Source organism: Pezoporus flaviventris, unplaced genomic scaffold (assembly GCF_033815535.1).
Source record: "Pezoporus flaviventris isolate CSIRO_AGI_PZ_B2104156 unplaced genomic scaffold, CSIRO_AGI_Pfla_v1 ptg000013l, whole genome shotgun sequence".
In the NCBI taxonomy this organism is placed as follows: domain Eukaryota; kingdom Metazoa; phylum Chordata; class Aves; order Psittaciformes; family Psittacidae; genus Pezoporus; species Pezoporus flaviventris.
The window spans coordinates 10,377,388-10,396,560 of record NW_026892561.1 but is presented as its reverse complement, the minus strand read 5'-3'; the positions used below and the strand labels follow the sequence as shown (position 1 = coordinate 10,396,560).

General features: G+C 39.1%; 1 protein-coding gene across 2 annotated transcripts in view; it reads left to right on the top strand.

Moving 5' to 3' along the window:
* ADGRL4 (adhesion G protein-coupled receptor L4) overlaps positions 1-18,612 on the top strand; it is an 81,840-nt gene extending 63,228 nt beyond the window's left edge. For both annotated transcript variants that reach the window (XM_061451592.1, XM_061451593.1), the window contains 3 exons: positions 14,684-14,775; positions 16,225-16,393; positions 16,929-18,612. In XM_061451592.1, coding sequence (XP_061307576.1) covers positions 14,684-14,775; positions 16,225-16,393; positions 16,929-16,991 — 324 coding nt within the window. In that variant the 3' untranslated portion in view covers positions 16,992-18,612. The remainder of the gene's footprint in view (positions 1-14,683; positions 14,776-16,224; positions 16,394-16,928) is intronic.
* The last annotated feature ends 561 nt before the right edge of the window (positions 18,613-19,173 follow it).

The window sequence follows — 19,173 nt, the reverse complement described above, 5'->3', positions numbered from 1 at the left end:
TGCTACTGCTGAACCCAGGACACATGAATATGACCTTGGCAGCGTTGTCTTGATTCATGCAAGTTGGACTTGTACTCACTGTCATTGCCATAATAAATTGGCATACCTCTTTAAGAACGAGGACTCAGAAGTGTGACATGTAACGTTAACAGGTGCAATTTGCCATTTAATGGTAAAAATCCATCAGTATCATTTGTTGAGATCACCTCTGTAATAACAAAACCCAGACTTGCTCTTTGAGGTCAGATTATTTCCAAAATTGAACATCATTCAAATAGCCCTCTCTGTGTCTTTTACCTAAACATCCTAGTGCTGTGCAGAGAGGAGGTGGCTCCTGTACGCCCTTGCTTGGTTTAGTCCTCTTATGTGTGTTTTCAGGGACCTAGAAGGTGTCTGACTTGGCTTCAAGCTCCAGTTTCTTGAAACAACTGGTAATTGCAGTGTTTGCAGCTACAAAAATGGCTTATAAATGGACCCTGTAATTTTCAGGGCATTCTTGTAAACTTGACTTGGAACCTATAAGCCAATAGTTCTTGGGAGAGGTGTCTTCAGAAAAACCAAGTTCTTTTTATTAAGCATTCCTGTATGTAATAAATGTAATGAATAATCAACTGTAAAGCAAAAATATTCTAAGAATTGCAATGATTGATTAACTCTTCTGTTTTAAACTTCCCATGTATAAATGAATGGGTAAATGAATAAAATATACAGATTGCAGTTGCAAAATACAAAAAAGAGACATATGAGTGATGAAAGCAGGCTAACAGTAGAGTAATGCTTCCCATTAAGGAACTGCCTGCATATTCATTAGAGCTAGTCGATTACTTAAAAAATACATTCATCAGATAATTTATTTGATGAATTTTACCATTATTTGTCAAATAATTTATTCAACAAAAAAGGTAAAATTAATGGAATAGTGCATTCATCAAATCTTATTGGACAGCTCTAATACTCAGTTCTGTACATTTAGGTTGATTCAGGATTAGTAATACTGCTGTAATCAATGCAGAAAAATTTTGTGGCAAATCCATTACTCTGCTTCTTTCTCATATACTCACATATTTCTTGTACTTAATCTAGGCCATTCAAACTGAACATCTCCCTTGTAGAAAAGTAAATATTCAAAGAGTTTAAACTTTTACGTTTTTGCAGATTCCAACATTGAGCATGATCTGATAGTCCATTGTTCCCACTTGAAATAAAAAAGGGGAGGGGGAACAGGCAAAAATCCCAACCAAGCAGCCCCTCTAAGGTCAGTTACACAACTCTGACATAATCAAGAGCACTGCCTCCTCGGGCTTCTTCACGTTATTATTCCTGTTATTCATTGAGCAGCTCATGTTTGTTACTCTTGACATTTCTTGACATTCTAAGGACTGATAATGAAAAAGTTGTTCGACTTCTGACTTCCATTACAACAAAACATATATATGTTTTGGAAAATTCTGTGGGTTTTTTTTCCAAAGGGTTATTTGTGATAAATGCTTAGTTAAGTTTCATAGATAGATGAGAAAAGCATACTCTGTACCATTTACTGTATATTTTTCAAAAAGTAGTTGGTTTAAAGATTTTTTTATATCCACTCTTGTTCCTCAGTCTGCCTTTTCTGTGGAAATAAAATTCCTACAGGGACTAGCAACTGCTTTATTATTCTTTATGAAAAAAAATAGTCCCCTTTTCATTAGCCCCTCTGTGGCTTCAGTTAAAGGTGTCTCCATGGCATTTCTTACGCCATTGTGGATAAAGTGGAGATAATTAATTATATAGTGGTATTAAATACTGAGTGTGCAGCTTTGGTCAAAACAGATTAGTTCAAACGACAACGGTGTTCAGCAAGAGCAATAAATGCTGTGCTAAATAATCATTGAGTCAGAAAGTAGTTGCCCCTGGAAAGGACGAGCTTTAAACTCCAAGCCACAGCTTCCATACTGCCATACCCAGCGGATGGAGCTTCTCAGCAACACCAGGGCTTTTATGTGAAATTAAGGTCCCTCCTTTGCACTTTTCCTTCTTCCCTTCCTCTGTCATTAAAGCCCCTGTTCTAAAGTCCCTGGAAATACTTGGGAAAAGAGTCTGTAGCCATTATGAAAATTACTTGCTCTTATGTTCATAAAATCATAGAATAGTTAGGGTTGGAAAGGACCTTAAGATAATCTAGTTCCAACCCAATATGATGTTATATATAACAACATAACAATATGATGTTATATAGGAACGCATTCATCACATAAAGCTCAAAGATCCTAGAAAGATGTTCTGTAAAAAAGTTTTTTTTGAGTTTTTTAAAGCAACTTAGTGAGTAATATGATAAGAAAACACGTCAAAAAGTTCTTCCTCAGATTCACTGAAAGGACATTAGATTGAAAACTCAAGCATGTCCCCTATCAAGAGTGAAACAAGTGGAAACAGCAGAGGGGGTACAAGTGGAGGGTGAGGGCAAGGGGAGAAGTACTAACAGGTGCCAGTTCACTGTGCAGTTTTCCTTAAGCATCCCATAACTTAGTGTAGGTTAATGCCCCAGGCATCCTTCTTTTCTAGTAAGATTTCATATTTGAAAAATCATGGCAGTCAGATGAAGTTCCCGATGACTGGAAAAGGGAACATATAACCATCATTTTCAAGAAGGGGAAAATGGATGACCTGAGGAATTACAGACCAGTCAGTCTCACATCCATGCCTGGCAATATCTTGGAGCAGATTCTCCTGGAAGGCATGCTAAGGCACATGAAAAACAACAAGGTGCTTGGTGACAGCCAGCATGGCTTCACTAAGGGAAAATCCTGCCTGACCAACCTGGTGGCCTTCTATGACAGGGATACAGAACTGATGGAAAGGGGTAGAGCAGTTGACATCATCTACCTGGACTTGTGTAAAGCGTTCGACGCTGTTCCACATGACATCCTTGTCCCTGAATTGGAGAGACATCAATTTGATAGGTGGACCACTCTGTGGATAAAGAACTGGCTGGATGGCCTCACACAACGACTTGTGGTCAACTGCTCAATGTCTGGCTGGAGACCAGTAACTAGTGGTGTCTCTCAGGGATCAGTGTTGGGACCTATCCTGTTCAATATCTTTGTCGGTGACATGGACAGTGGGATTGAGCGCACCCTCAGCAAGTTTGCCGATGACACCAAGCTGTGTGGTTCAGTTGATACAATAGAGGGAAGGAATGCCATCCAGAGGGACCTTGACACACTTGTGAGGTGGGCTGATGCCAACCTCATGAAGTTTAACCATGCCAAGTGCAAGGTCCTGCACCTGGGTCGGAGCAATCCCAGGCACAGCTACAGGTTGGGCAAAGAAGAGATTCAGAGCAGCCCTGCAGTGGAGGACTTGGGGGTGTTGGTTAATGAGAAATGTAACATGAGCCGGCAGTGTGCGCTCGCAGTCCAGAAAGCCAACCATATCCTGGGCTGCATCAAGAGGACCGTGACCAGCAGGTCGAAGGAGGTGATTCTGCCCCTTTACTCTGCTCTCGTGAGACCTCACATGGGGGACTGTGTGCAGTTCTGGTGACATCAACATAAAAAAGCCATGGAATTGTTGGAACAAGTCCAGATGAGGGCCACAAGTATGATCAGGGGACTGGAGCACCTCCCGTATGAAGACAGGCTGAGAAAGTTGGGGCTGTTCAGCCTGAAGAAGAGAAGGCTGCGTGGAGACCTCATAGCAGCCTTCCAGTATCTGAAGGGGGCCTATAGGGATGCTGGGGAGGGACTCTTCACTAGGGACTGTAGTGATAGGACAAGGGGTAACGGGTTGAAACTTAAACAGTGTAGATTGGATATAAGGAAGAAGTTCTTCACTGTGAGGGTGGTGAGGCACTGGAATGGGTTGCCCAGGGAGGTTATGAATGCTCCCTCCCTGGCGGTGTTCAAGGCCAGGTTAGACAGAGCTTTGGGTGGCATGGTTTAGTGTGGGGTGTCCCTGCCCATGGCATGGGGGGGTTGGAACTAGATGATCTTAAGGTCCTTTCCAACCCTAACTATTCTGTGATTCTGTGATTTCTATAAACTGTTCCTCCTACTTTAATGTTTCCATATATATTATGCCTCAATGGATTTTTTTTTTTCCCAAGAAAAAAAGCACAACTGTCTAAATCAGTTTAGGTTTTGTTTGGCTTTTTAGTTGCTTAATATTCTCTTGCTGGTTCTTTACCCTGCTTTGCTATAAGTACAATTACTATAAAAACTTATGCTTACCCTAAATTGTTTATTAAAAGGACCACCATAAGTTTGCTTTAGATAGTTAACATAGACTGAAGTATTTTGGACCTTCTTAGTAATTACACAATGACTACATCCACAGTACACATTTTCTCACTCATATCACATATTCTTCCACTATTCCACTGTCCTTTTGATTCATTGCTTGCAGGCATTTAGAGAAGCAATTTAAATTTACAGTAGTAATTGCATATGAATACTCTGGAAATCTCACTTGGTCATTGAAAGAGTTTTTGTGGCTTTGAGTAAAATGGGATTTTGAGACTACATCCACAGCAGAATTGTGACTATTTCTAAAAAGCCCAAGAACCAAACCTTTTATAGTGTTTGGCAAACTTTGGCAAACTGTGGAAGGCATAGACAGCTTTCTTCCAACTAGTCACACCTCCAAAATGGCAAATATAGCCTGTTGTCAGACTTGACATCTCAGTCGTGATCATGATGGTATCTCACCCATTCACTGAAGCTAGCTGTGTTAAAAGAGAATATAAAACTCCTTTGCCACATAAAAATACTCCTGCAGGATTCTGCATAAGGCTTCAGATGCAGCCTAAGAGTTTTGCATTTATGCAAAGAAACCATTGAAGAGGTATAACATGGAGTCTGAAGTTTTTTATGCACCTGGAATCAATTCATTAAAGAGCCTGATTTATGTCATGACCATCTTACAAGTAAATGCACCTTCTAAAAAGGTTCTTGGAAAAGGCAAAGAGTAAATAAAGTGATTAATTACACTGTGAGCGAGATAGAACCTGTTCCTACCACTGGATATAGTTATGGCTGAGGTCAGATACAGCTCTACTGGCTCATCCCTGCTGCCCTTGGCTGCAGAACTGAGGTTAAATAAAAAGACTGAGGTCAGCATGTGTTTAGCTTTGTAATCCAATGAGAAACATTAAATCTGAAGTCTGAGAGTCGGATTACTCTGTTGAAAAATATGGAAACTCCATGTATTTATATATTTATTTACAGCTTGCTGTAAGTGTTCTAAAAATATAAAGAAAACATATGAGTCTAAATCTACAGCTTAAGGTATGTAAAATAACAACTTGAAAGTATCCATATATAAAGAGCAACCCTATGTGATAATCGTGTATTTCCTGAGACAGAGTTTGACATTAACTCATTTAGCTATGTTTTACCTTCTAAAACAAGTGAAATCATTAAAATCTTAGAATCATAAAACTCTAATCCTGCATTAATGAAAGTATTTCCAAAAATATAGCCTAAAGGGAGGTTGTTAATGGTTTTGTTACAGTTCCTACTCCTAGGTAAGGCTGCTGTTGTATACCTAAAGTATTGGAGAAGATATATTCACTGGGGACATGATAATGAGATAAATCAGTCAGGAGACAAACCCAGACTGTTTGACTGCCAGCTTGTGTCCAATTTGATGCAATTAATATGGCATACATTTTCATTTTGAAGCTTAAACTGTTGTATTGTTAATAGCTTAATTCTGTTCTCCCCTGAATGAAATAACGATGACCCACTGAATGTTGGCATTTTACCCAGCCATTAACCATACAGACAGAAAGACAGAAATGGATTGCTCTCTGTGGCAGAATTCAGAGCATCACAAGCTCATTAATTCAAACACTCATAATGAGGGTCATTGTAAAGACTGATACAGATACAGCTGCTCTGAACTTCAGACATTTTTTGAAAGAACCAAATTCAATATGATATATGTAAAAAATTCAAGTATATGCCTAAGAGAGCAGCGGGAGAAATTTTCTCATTCTTTTTTGAGAGATCTGACATCAGCATATAGATGGTTTCATCAATTATTGAGACAGAGACTAAGAAAGGAAAAGGGAATGATTTGGGGGTTTCGTTTTTGAAGTTTGAATATAAAGTGCTCAGACTGAATCAGAGCTAGTATGTGTGAATCTTTAGAATTAGCTGCCTCTTTCTCATACCTTCTCTTCTTTGTAACTATAGAGAGCCTCAAAAGGCTGGTATTTAAAGTGGTTTAATAACTTTTGAAAGGCTGGAGTGTATCTTTTATACAAAGATATCATGTATGAAACTACCAATTCCTTTTTCATTATATAAATACATGTGTATTGGAAACAGCCTCAAAACCGCAGCGTCATATTAAACAATTACTCCTCTGTTTAAAAAAAGAACTGTCTTCACGTAGTCCTGGATAAGGAATGGGGAGATGAGGGAGATCCAGGTCTCCTTGCTCCAGTGAATATTTAATTATCATATGCCATGGAATAAATCCAGCAGGGCTGACAGAGCAATAGCAATGAATAGCTGGTACAGAGGTTGGAGAAACTAAGGGTCATAGCTTAGTCTGAATATTAAGTATAACAGAAAATTATTCCCATGCCTCCAACATCCTGGATAAATGCCCTGTCTGTGGGGATTTTCATTGTTCAGGTATGTCCTTTCTGGTTTTAATCAGAAAAGCTGTCCTAGTCAGGAAGCCTTTCCAGGTGAAAGTATAGTCTAAAACAGTAAATGTCTTTTAGTGCTAATGAGCTGACATTTTTCAAAAAAAAAAATGTTGGACAAAATTTTCTTGAATGCCTTGTCCTGATCTGTTTCATTTTACCTGATGTCCAGGTGCTAAGTGAGCTACTGCCACGAAAGATGGGCCATTTCCCTCTGAGCTTTCAAACGCTCTTTTGTCTTACTTAAAAAAGGAAGGGGGAGAGGAAGGAAAAAAAGATTTCTTAGTTGCCAAATTTGACAGCTGTCAGCTACCTTGATGGAGCAGAATTAAAATACATCACTTCACTCACTATCTTACCATTTAATTGTAATTAATTATGAAAGAAACTACAACTCTTCAACATGAGTGCAAATATTTTTATTTGCAGGCAGATGTTTTGCATGTTTTATTAAATTTTGTGTATTTCATACCATTCAGTGCTCAACTAAAAATAGCTATCATTCTGTAACTACACAGAGAGATTTTTGTGTGGTGTGAAGCACTAACATCGTATTTACTTAAGGATAGAACATTATGTTACTCTTCCAGTATGTAAAATACGGACATTTAACAGTGAAATGAAGAACCTATTTTAAATATAGCAGTTGCTAAGCAATGTGCTATTAGCAAAACTCCAACAGCTTGAAACATTTAGCATTTTAGGACCTACGTGCTCATTTTTACATTATTAGTTTGCGAAATACAGTTAGCAATCAACAGAGACGTTTGTAATTTGCTTAGACACTAGATAAGAATGTTTCTCAGTGATCTTCTGGATCCCAATCTTGGGGGAAAGAACCAAGTAGTCATAGAATTGTTTGGGTTGGAAGGACCTTAAGGATCAAGTTCCAACCCCCTGCCATGGGCAGGGACATCTTCCACTAGACCAGGTTGCTCTAAGCCCCATCCAACCTAGCCTTGAACACCTCCAGGGTTGGGACAGCCACAGCTTCTCTGGGAAACCTGTACCAGTGTCTCACCACCCTCACAGTGAAGAACATCTTCCTAATAGCTAATTTACATCTACCCTCTTCCAGTTTAAAGCTAGTACCCCTTGTTCTATCCTTACATGCCCTTGTAAAAAGTCCCTCTCCGGATTTCCTGTAGGCACCTTTTAGGTACTGGAAGGCTTCTGTCAGATCTCCCAGGAGCTTTCTCTTCTTGAGGTTGAATAACCTCAACTCCCTCAGCCTGTCTCATAGAAGATGTGCCTCAGCCCTCTGATCTTCAGCTACTCTGGACTCACTTGAGCAAAGCCACATCCCTCTTGTCTTGAGGGCCCCAGAGCTGAATGCAGTACTGCAAGGGAGACTCATCAGAGCAGAGTAGAGGGGGAGAATCACCTTCTTTGCGTGCTTGATGCAACCAAGGATATAGTTGTCTTTCTGGTCTGCAGGTGCACATTGCTTTGGTCACTTTGAGCTTTTCATTAGCCAATGGCCTAAAGTCCTTATCCACAGGGCTGCTCTAAATCCATTCTCCACCTAGCCTGTACATGTGCTTGGGATTGTCCTGGCCCACATGCAGGACCTTACACATGGCCCTGTTGAACTTCACATGAAGTTTGCACAGGTCCACCTCTCAAATCTGCACAGGTCCCTCTGAATGGCATCCCCTCCCTCCAGCATGTTGACCACACCACACAGGTTGGTGGCAAACTTGCTGAGGGTGCACTCAATCCCACTGTCCCTGGTGCTGATAAAGATGTTAAAACAGTGCTGGTCCCAATACTGACCCCTGAGGAATGCAACTTGTCACTGGTCTCCACTTGGACACAGCCAACTCTTTGGGTGCAACCATCCAGACAGTTCCTTAATCATCAATCTGTCCATCTTTAAAATCCACGTCTCTCCAATTTAGAGACAAGAATGTCACATGGGACAATGTCAAATACTCTGCACAAGTCCAGATTGTCAGTTGCTCTTCCCTTATCCACCAATGCTGTAACCCTGTCATAGAAAGACACCAAATTTGTCAGGCATGATTTGCCCCTAGTGAAGCCATGTTGTCTGTCACCAATAAGTTCCTTATTTTCCATGTGCCTTAGCATAGTTTCCAGGATTGTCTGGACACCAAGGTGAGACTGACTGGCCTGTAGTTCGCCCAGGGTTTTCCTTCTTTCCACCTTTTAAAAATGGGAGCTCTGTTTCGCCTTTTACAGACAGTGTGAACTTCACCAGACTGCCACGACTTCTCAAATGTGATGGATAATGGGTTGGCCACTTCATCTGCCATTTTTCTCAGGACCCATGGATGCCTCTCATCAGGTCCCATGGACTTGTGCACCTTCAAGTTCCTTAGAGGTTCTTGAACCTCTTCTCCTACAGCAGGTGATGCTTCATTCTCCCAGTCCCTGCCTTTCCCTTCTGCAACTTGGGTGGTGTGACTGGAGCACTTGCCAGTGAAGACTGAGGAAAAAAGTCATTGACTACCTCAACCTTCTCCATATCCCAGGTAATCAGGTCTCCCATTTCTTTCTGGAAAGTGCCCAAGTTTTCTTCTGTCACCAACGTACCTATAGAAGTTTTTCTTGTTGCCCTGTCCAGATCTAATTCTACTAGGGCTTTAACTTCCTAACCTGATCCCTGGTAGCATTGAGACAGAGGGATGCAAATCTGCAAACAGACTTAGAGAACCATCCTATCTCTAAGTGCAGTTAAGTTAACACAGCACATGGCTTTTCCCGTCCTATCCTAAAATACATGTGATTAATTGAACAGAGCTCCCCAGTCTAATTCCATTGGCAAAACCTCCTTATTGTTGACAAGATGATAGGGAAAGCACCAGGAAACTTCTTGGCATTTTCAATTGCTCTTACTCTCCTGTGAATTTCTTTACAAGAGAAATTATCTGGACCAATGCTGTGGCTGTGGGTTAGATCTAACCATAGGACTTGTACCACTCTGGAGAGCTCTGAACTCTTCCTTGGGTGCCTGCTGTATCTTACCAGCACACATCACAGTTGTGAACATGGGAACTGTACCATGGAGATTGCCAAAACACAGCCACAGGAAAATTTCACTAACCTGCTCTAGACCGCAATGTGCATCCATTACACATGCAAGTGCTAATCTGCAGAGTGATATCCAGAGCAAGGTCCACTGTTGCCTGCAAATCCCTTGAGAATGCCACTCTCTGTGATCTGTAAAGCCTTGACAGGACTCTTTTTAACAGGAGTCCTGCAACTGGTTTAACAGAGCCAGAAGTCACTCCTAAATCCTAAATCCTTGTGACCCTTCACAAAGGTGATCTCCCCAAGAGAGATGTGCCACTTACCATCTTCCCTTTCAACTCAGTCACAGGTGTAGAATAAAACCTAGCTCATCCAGATTTGTGGCTCCTTGGAGATTACTCTGGGTTACACAGATACATAAATGTAGATGCCCCTATCTCGAGAATCCTGATTTCATGGGATCATAATAACTGCCCTTATTCAATGTCTATTTCACAGTTTTCTACCATTTGCTCATAAATATACCACAACATTTCCAGAATTTAAGAAAGCTAAAAACACTTTTACAAATATCTTTATGGAGAAATGATTCCCTGGAGATGTTATGAGTGGAGACTGTTCCTATATCAGCCCTTGTCTTTGATTAACCACTTAAAAAAGAAAAAAAAAGGGGGGGAATAGATTAATTATTAAAATTAGTCCTGTAGTGCACCTGAGCGTGCTGAGTGAAACCTGATTCCCACTGAATCTCAGGGGGAGGGAGGGCTGAGGATGCTCAGCACCTCACAAAATTGGGCTTGCAGGGAGAAAGTCGGAGGTTTCCTTTGTGAAATAGTAAGGACTGAGTGTGCTGTTTGCCCAGTAGAAGTTTGGGGTGGCTTGTTCAATAAAATAAGAGAAAAAAACGAATTCAGTTCTGGGCTTAGAATCAGTGCAATTCCCCTTTAGCCTATTAGACTTGCTGAGAAGCCCCTCTCAGGACTTGCAGCAGTTTCTCTGACTCCTCAGCCATGTAATACCACTGAAAACAAAGGCACAGGAACTTGCCATGTCACACTGTAATGTCATTATTCAGTTGATAAAACTGTGGCCCTGACACAACATTTCACGCTTTGGGTTTACCCAAAGCTGTGGAGTATCTCTGCTCATTATGCAGGTAACTTCTCCCCAAAGCCGGCATGTGGCAGCAGCAGTCCCCAGGCTGGCCCTTTCCAGGCCTGTACAAAGCCCATCCTGAGCTTGTTTTCACAGTTGCCTGCACATATTGCTCCACTCCAACTTACTGCCTCTCTGGAGACAGCGTGCCTTATGTTTGCCATTTCATTCTCATTCACCTTGCTTGTCACCTTAAGGCAGCCTTAATTATAGCATCGTTGAAGGTTTATTCAACAAGATCTGAAGATTGTGCTTTAATTACAAAAATGAAAACACGCGATTACAACCAAAGGAAGTATAAAACAGTATTTGGCTATAAGTAGCAGCTGAAGCTTTTTTAGATGTTTCAGTGCCTCTCATCCAGAAGCCCCTCAGTCTGGCCCAGCTAGAAGATTAGGGGATCCAGGGTTCCTTGTGCCTATCTATATTTTGATGACTTTTACAGCCTACTAAGTCCATTTCTGCTCATTTGAAGTTCAGGTTTGGATACAAATTCAAATGTCTTAAGTGGCTGTTTCTTTATCTGGGAATTTTGGGTGATTTGATTTTCCATGCCATTTGTTGAAACATGTATGGCTCTTTGAGGATATTAGTTATATAAATGCCATTTCCCCTTACTTTAGTCCAACTTCTCAGTATTCCTACTCAGTTCAGCCATCCAGTGTGAATTTTTTACTCTACATTTCCCAGAAATAGCTGAGGCAAAGAACATGTAGAGTATCAGGTTGAAGCAAAATATGTTCAGCTTAGGATTCCTGTTGGATTCCCAGTTTTCTCTAAAGGCCACACTTGGCACATTATCATTAGCTAGTTTTTTGTCCTGGATTTACCCATGAGTTCATGTTACTGTTTTCCCTCAAATTTTGCTGCATTTCTGTGTCACTGAACAATTGCAATTACTTGTTGTTACCTGTATTGTCCCATAAGGACAAAATGCTGTTCCAGAGGTCTCTAACTTAGGTTAAAAATAAATAAAAACAAGCACACTATGTAGCCTAAAAGCTACTGTTTTGAGACACTGAACATTGTGTAAAGGCAGTCTGTGCACTTTGCTATAGATATTTTTTATTGATGGAGTGCTTCAAAATGGGGCAAAAAAACAACTTAAGGCTTTAATAAATCTTAGAAATGACTGGGTATTTCAGAAGTTAAGCTCACCCTCATTACCCTGTAACACTACCTCCTGCGAGGCTACCTGAGACGTATTGTACTATAATTGTGTTCTGGCAGCTAACTTCGAGAAGCCAGTGTTAACCTCTCCCATTCCCCTGGTACAGGTTATTCCCATTAGAATGGGCTGATGAATGAAAAGATTGTAGTTAATGGGTATTACTTTAATGCAGAGGCCCAAATCCTATTATTCTGTGCAACGCATAGAGTAAATAGTATTTGTGTAAAGGAGCCCCACTAGGACTAAGAGAAATAGAGTTTGCTGCCACAAGGCCCCATATCTGCCCCTCAGCCTCCCCCCATCCTTGCTCATGCTCAATCCCATGCTCAGGAGAGCATCTCCAGTTCTGCAGCTGGTTTATGTGGCCAAAAGATAAGGAGTTTTGGCCCATAAAACTTCTTACAGAACCTATTAATGGCAAAAAGAAGGCTCTCATTGACATTCGTGATTTTGATGACAGGCCACCAGAGAGGAAGTTTGGTCGTGTGGTTTGTGCTGTGATCTGGATAGCTCTTTTCTGTAGCTGTGTGTATTCTCCATGCTCATGGTACTCTGGTCACATTTCACCCTACCTTTTTCAGATTAGTAAATACATTAGGTAGGTTATGCAGATTACAGTGTGTGCACTAAATTGTTTGATATATTATTCACCAACAAATATAAGATAAAATCTAAGTCTGCATATAATTACCCACAACTGCTGACTGACTTATAATTAACTTTGAAAAATTGCTGGTTTAGGAGATATTATAGATTACAATTTTAAATATAAGGAGCTTCAGAATAGCTCTCACGATCAGTGCGAGTACAAGGTATTCAGTGGATTAATTCCCTAAACTGCTAATCAGCTCTATCTCCTGTCTTATCAAATTGTAAATACATTATGCTGTATTAAAGTATGAGCATGCAGCTAATTAAAGCAGAGCCTGCATTTAATATCACATACTCCCCCCTTGACGCAACAAAAATATTCTGAGGACATACATAAGTGTTAACAAATGAAAATGATTCCTTTTAAAGTGATGCTGTGCTCCTACATCAGCCTTTTGTTTTCATTTCAGAGGGTTCAGGGTTGGTTTTTTTTAAAGAAGGAGGGAGGAAAACCACACAGTATTTCTGGAGAAACAAGTTGGGGAAGGCATTAATTCTATTCAGTCTACAGCTGGAAGCCCACAGGAACCAACCAAGGGATTACAACCAAGGATCTACAAATAGCATCTGGATGACATCCAGCTAAAATTTGGTTCATTTACTAACATTTTTAATAGAGTCTGATGTTAAACGCTGCAAAGCAGAGTAAGATTTCTTTTTTTTTTTTTTTTAAGCAAGAAAGCAAAGCCATCCACACTGTTAAATGAATGCAGTATAAATTCAAATGAAAGATCAATGAAGCCTAGCTGGGCAAACAGAGGTTCAGAACTATAATTGAGCATCATTTGCAAAACTGTGGTTTTTAGTGGCTTTTTTCTATTTCAAACTGAAATAAAATAATGCCATTTCAAAGAAGGCAGGAAAAAAAAACTGAAATTATTCACCTATGAAACAAACATAAAATATAAGAGAGAATACACAGCAAGAAGCCTTTCAACCAAAGTTAGTTCTTAAAAAATTCTTTGTGTAAACCTCAAAGTTTTTTTGTGCCACTTGAAAGTTTTCACACCCCAAAGACCTCAGAACATATGATGTTATTCAGCAACAAAAGACATACATTTTGTCAAGCTCTACACAATACTGTGTAATAGAAAATCCATAGGGAGGAGGGGCTTTTTTGTTTTCTCAATTTCCCTTTTTCCTTTCCCTTTTCCTTTTCCCTTTTTCCTTTTCCCTTTTCCTTTTTTCCTTTTCCCTTTTTCCTTTCCTTTCCTTTCCTTTCCTTTCTCCTTTTACTTTTTTTTTCTTTTTTCTTTTTTCCTTTCCCTTCCTTTCTGCTTTCCTTTCCTTTCCTTTCTCCTTTTACTTTTTTCTTTTTTCCTTTCCCTTCCTTTCTGCTTTCTTTTCCTTTTTCCTTTCTTTTTTCCTTTCCTTTTTTTTTCCTTTCCTTTCCTTTCCTTTCCTTTCCTTTCCTTTCCTTTCCTTTCCTTTCCTTTCCTTTTTCCTTTCCTTTTTCCTTTCCTTTTTCCTTTCCTTTTTCCTTTCCTTTTTCCTTTCCTTTTTCCTTTCCTTTTTCCTTTCCTTTTTCCTTTCCTTTTTCCTTTCCTTTCCTTTCCTTTCCTTTCCATCATCTCTAGTTAAGGACAATAATCTCAGCAGAAAATCAAAGAGTTTTACCAATAATATCAATAAACATTTGCAGACCATTTGTAGTGATACTGTTGAGATAAGGTGGCATTACAGCCTTGTTTGATCAGTGTTTATTACAGGGCTTATATTTTCTTCATAGAAGTGGAACAGAAGAGTGTCTCCTCCCAGCACTGGATTCTATAGGTTTCAAATATACAGAAACTTCATCTGATTTGTTTCATTTCATAGAAACATAGAATAGTTAGTTAGGAAAGGACCTTAAGATCATCAAGTTCCAACCCCCCTGCCATGGGCAGGGACACTTCGCACTAAACCATGTCAAGCAAGGCTCTGTCCAGCCCGGCTCTGAACACCGCCAGGGATGGAGAATTCACAACTTCCCTGTGCAACCCATTCCAGTGCCCAGGAATTTCAATGTGTAATAGTTCCTGAAATTCAAAAGCATCCTGTTTTGAACTAAAAGTTCATTTCTTCACTCACCGCAGGTTAATTTGTTGGCTTTCGGAGTGATTATTTATAAAGTATTTCGGCACACTGCAATGTTAAAGCCAGAAGTTAGTTGCTATGAAAACATAAGGTAAGTTTGCTGATTAATATAAATTCTATCTTCTCTAAGTAAATACAGCCAGAGATGAGAGTAAGCTTTGAAAAATAACAGTTTAATCTTCTGGAGGATTTGTAGAAAAAGAAAGATCATTTCTTTTTCTGTTAAAAGGTATATTTTGCAATCTTTATTCCCACAGAGCAGTACCTTGTACAGTAACTCTGGGATTGTGTGAGAGGTGTACAAGGAATACAAGTGGCCCTTATCAAACAGAGGGTAAAGACATATGGCAAGGTTAAAGAAGTAATTGTCCTTTTTTTTCTTAATTACTTTCCACAGCCTCTATGCAAGCCAAAAAAGATTTCAAACCTTATGCCTGAATTGGGATAAAAATATTTGCCTTGAATTAACAAGTAATTTAGTGAAAAGACAATCAAACCATTCATGTTGTTTGTAAAAAGTCCACAGTAAGACATTGTACTTCTGTGGTGCTAGGGGGTATGGCAGGATTCTCTCCAGGATTTTTACTTTGCATGCTGCTATGATTTTTCCATCAGCTCAGTCTCTTTAAAACTGATTTACAAGGACCTTGAAGACCGTTTGTGCAGGAAAAGCTGAAGTGTACTACAGGGAACATTGAAAACAACTTACTGTTTGTGTTGCTTAGGAACACTCCTGCAGTTTCAATGCATTGCACTAGATTTATAGTTAGGATTTAGCAATTGTTTGATTGATTACTTTTTCGTATTCTTCACCCTTTGTAGCTTCATGTGGTGACCTGGTTTTAACGAAGTTGAAAATTATTCATTTTCAGATGAACAATGCTAAAAATGTCTGTTGTTCAATGGAAGTCCTGCAAGGACTGGTCTGAGAGTGTATAAGAAAGAAATCAGTGGCTTCATTTCCAAGACAACATGCTGTAATTTGCTCAAGTCTGTGAGCAAAAACAATTTTTTTTTAAGAGAAAGAATGAAAGAAAGTAAGTCTAGTTTTACAGCTGGCACCGTCTTCTGCAGTGAACCTGAGAGGCAGCCTGGTAACCTTTTGATGTCATGCACATGTACTGACCTAAGAGCATACTGTACAATTTTCTGGGTTATTTTTTGAGGAAGATGAGGAGGAGGAGGAAAAAGGGGGGAATGCTTCATAACAGACATATGTTTTTCCTTGGGGTATTACACTAACAATAGATTTAAATCGAATCATATGGTGCTGCAGTACACCAGAGAAAACGTATCTGAAGATTAAAGAAGCCAGTGTTTTAGGGCCCTCCAGTTCTACTCTGCTCTTCAGCAGTGATTATGCGAGCTTACTCGTGCCACGATGCTACAGCACACCCCAAAGAACAGCCCGTGTATTTGCATTTCTCAGGACTTTGCAGATGTGAAAAAATTGCCTAGGCAGCATTTACCTTCCAAAGAGGTAAAAGAAGGAAAATAGCGCTTGCCCACATGTTGTTCACAATGCTTCCTTCCTGTCTAGATCCTGTGCCCGAGGTGCTCTTGCTCTCCTGTTCCTCCTTGGGGCTACGTGGATCTTTGGAGTCCTCCATGTTGTCCAGGGATCCGTAGTTACAGCATATCTTTTTACAATCTTCAATGCATTCCAGGGGATGTTCATTTTCATATTTCTTTGTGTGTTATCTAGGAAGGTAAGTGTCCCATTCTTTGTGGGAGGCCACTCAGACAGTCTCGTGTACCTACAGATGCAGCTCCCCAGTCCTGAAGTGGAGTTGTGGTACAACAAGGAAATCCTTGTGCCATTAATGGGGGAGAGGAGAGAAAATGTGAAATTCTCCTACACTTTCAGTGGAGACAAATCTCTGATTAACTTTTACCTTCTCACATATTTCTCCCCAGTTTTAAAACCAATATATGAAATTTGAAAAAAAGTGTTTTGGTTTTCTTTTTTAATTATAAAACTGGTTATAGTGTCATTAACCCAGTGAAATAATGCAGTGTGTGCAAAAGCACTCACTTCCAGCCTTTCCAGTGAACAGCAGGATTCACCCACGCTATTCTGTGATAACACTTCCTCCATTCTGTCCTAAGGCCAAAACCAACCCTACCTTAAGACATCTAGTGAAAGGAGCAGTACAAAATTATTTGAAAGACATATAGAAGTATTAATAAATATATAATAATAAACAATTAATCCCATATTTTAATGCAACATTTTTATTTCAGATTCAGGAAGAATATTATAGGTTGTTCAAAAACGTTCCTTGCTGTTTCGGCTGCTTGAGATAAACGGAAGAAAAATATGCACGAGCATTTCAGTGGAAGAAGGAAGCAAGCTAGATGATGTTGTTATGGATATTATGGAAAGAATGTGTTATTGTGAAAGTACGAAATGATACAGTGAGCAGGCATATCTCTTAATTGAATTACTGACTGGTTTTGTACATATGTGTGCATTAATGCAAAGCATTTATATTATGCTGAATACAAACGGTATACAAACCAAACTCAATTATTGCAAAATAAATATTAATGAAGGCTGGGGGAAAAAAAGCAAATTTCTGAAGAATATCAAGATTTTTCATGACTTTCAGGTTTTGTTTCTCATATTAGAAATATCTGCAGTTTTTGAAAACAAGATACCAAAATCTAACTGGCACAGCAGATTTTATGAATTGCCTTGTTAGTGAAACATGTTCACTGTATTTTTTTGTAACAATGATCTTCTTACATTTAAGTTGTATGTGGTCATCTGCAGGGAATGGGTTCCATTAAAGAATCAATAGATAAAGATCAGCTTCAGGCCAGACTTTTGAAAACATTTCTTTTAATTTAAAGTAGATTAAAGAAAGAATTTGTTTAATATTATTCTCTTATCACTCTGAAATATATATTTGTATATTAATCAATTCTTTATTTTTATAACTTTTAAAGAACTGTTTAGATCTTAAGAGCTGAGGTCAGATCTGATACAAGAATGGTGGGACAGCCATTTTATAAGTGAAAGATTGTTTTGTGAATACTTTGAAAAAGATCTGGTTCTTGTTTTATTTAATTGCCAAAAAGACTGAGATCTGCTAAACTGGCACAATGATTTTGGAGGCTGTGGGAAGAAGATGCTTTCATAAGTTCGTCACTTGATATTTGGAATCCAGACCTTGTAGCATCAAATTAAAAGTGGTAGTAATCACCCATGCAGAAGAATGCAGATTTAAATTCAGTGGTGTGTGCCTCCATACCACATAAAATTGTAACTACAGCAGTTTATTCACAGAATCTTTGAGTCAAGCAGTTGTCTTCCTCTGAGGCTCCTGGTTTTGAAACACTTATCCTGTGTTTAACCTTGGGAGCATCCATAGATCTACTGAAATACAAACAGAGTAATTGAGGTGCAGGTTTTTCCAGATCAGGGCATAGATATGATGCATCAGCGGTTCCACCTTTCCCATCTGACTTACTTTAAAAGTATGCTTTAATTTCACCCTTTTAGCACCTAGCTTGTGTATTTGAAGTGCTGAGCAATCCTCAATCCACATTGCCTTCTCAGGAAGTGTCTAGGATCTCAGATGAAGCCCAGTGTTTTTACCTGTGAGGCACTGTAAATATGTAGTTTTTAATAAATCCCACTGTTGTGTTGTCTGTTAAAATAAAGCATTACTCTGAGATTTATTTATATTAAAGGAAACCTTTTGTTGGCAATGGTCTAATTTGTTTGGTTGGTTTTTATCTTTTTCTCTACACACAAGGCTTTCACTCTATGCACTGCAGTGATATGCTTCATTAAGTATATTCCATGTCTCTGACAAAACTTTGGAAACCACAAGAAAAGCTCTTTTTCTTGGGGGAAAAAAAAAATCTGTTGGTCCTTTGAATGTAAAATATGTGAATAAACTCATGTTCTTAGCTTGCACATTTTGACATTTCCCTTTATTTAAATAAATACACTGGTGTAAGTTCTCATGGTTATAATTATTTGCCCTGAATTGTTTGCTGTATTATCTCCTTTGTTCTTGTGTATGTTCTTCCAGGTTTGGGAAGATACAGGTACATATTACTTAAAAGAGTATTTTTAGAAGGATAGCTACTAATACATCATTTTTAATCTCCTGCAGAAATGTAACTATACTAAATCTGACTGGACAAAGAAGCATCTCTACTAACTACATAATGATTTCAGCATGCTCAGTAAGATTGAAAACATTCCTGGAAAAGAAAATATATCATAAATTGTTTAAGTTACAATAGACATCTTAATGTAAGGACGTCCTTTATAGGAAAACTGGTTTTTCCAGTCTCTGGAGCAGATCTTCATTGAAACTGTTTTCTTTACATGCAAGGATGAGTTTTCGTCTTTTAATACAACACATAAGGAGCAGGAAAAGAAAACAACTTGTTTAGATTCATTGCCTTAAAGCCTGAAGGGTATTGTAATTGTCCTCCCTAATGCATGCAGAAATACTGACAAGAAATA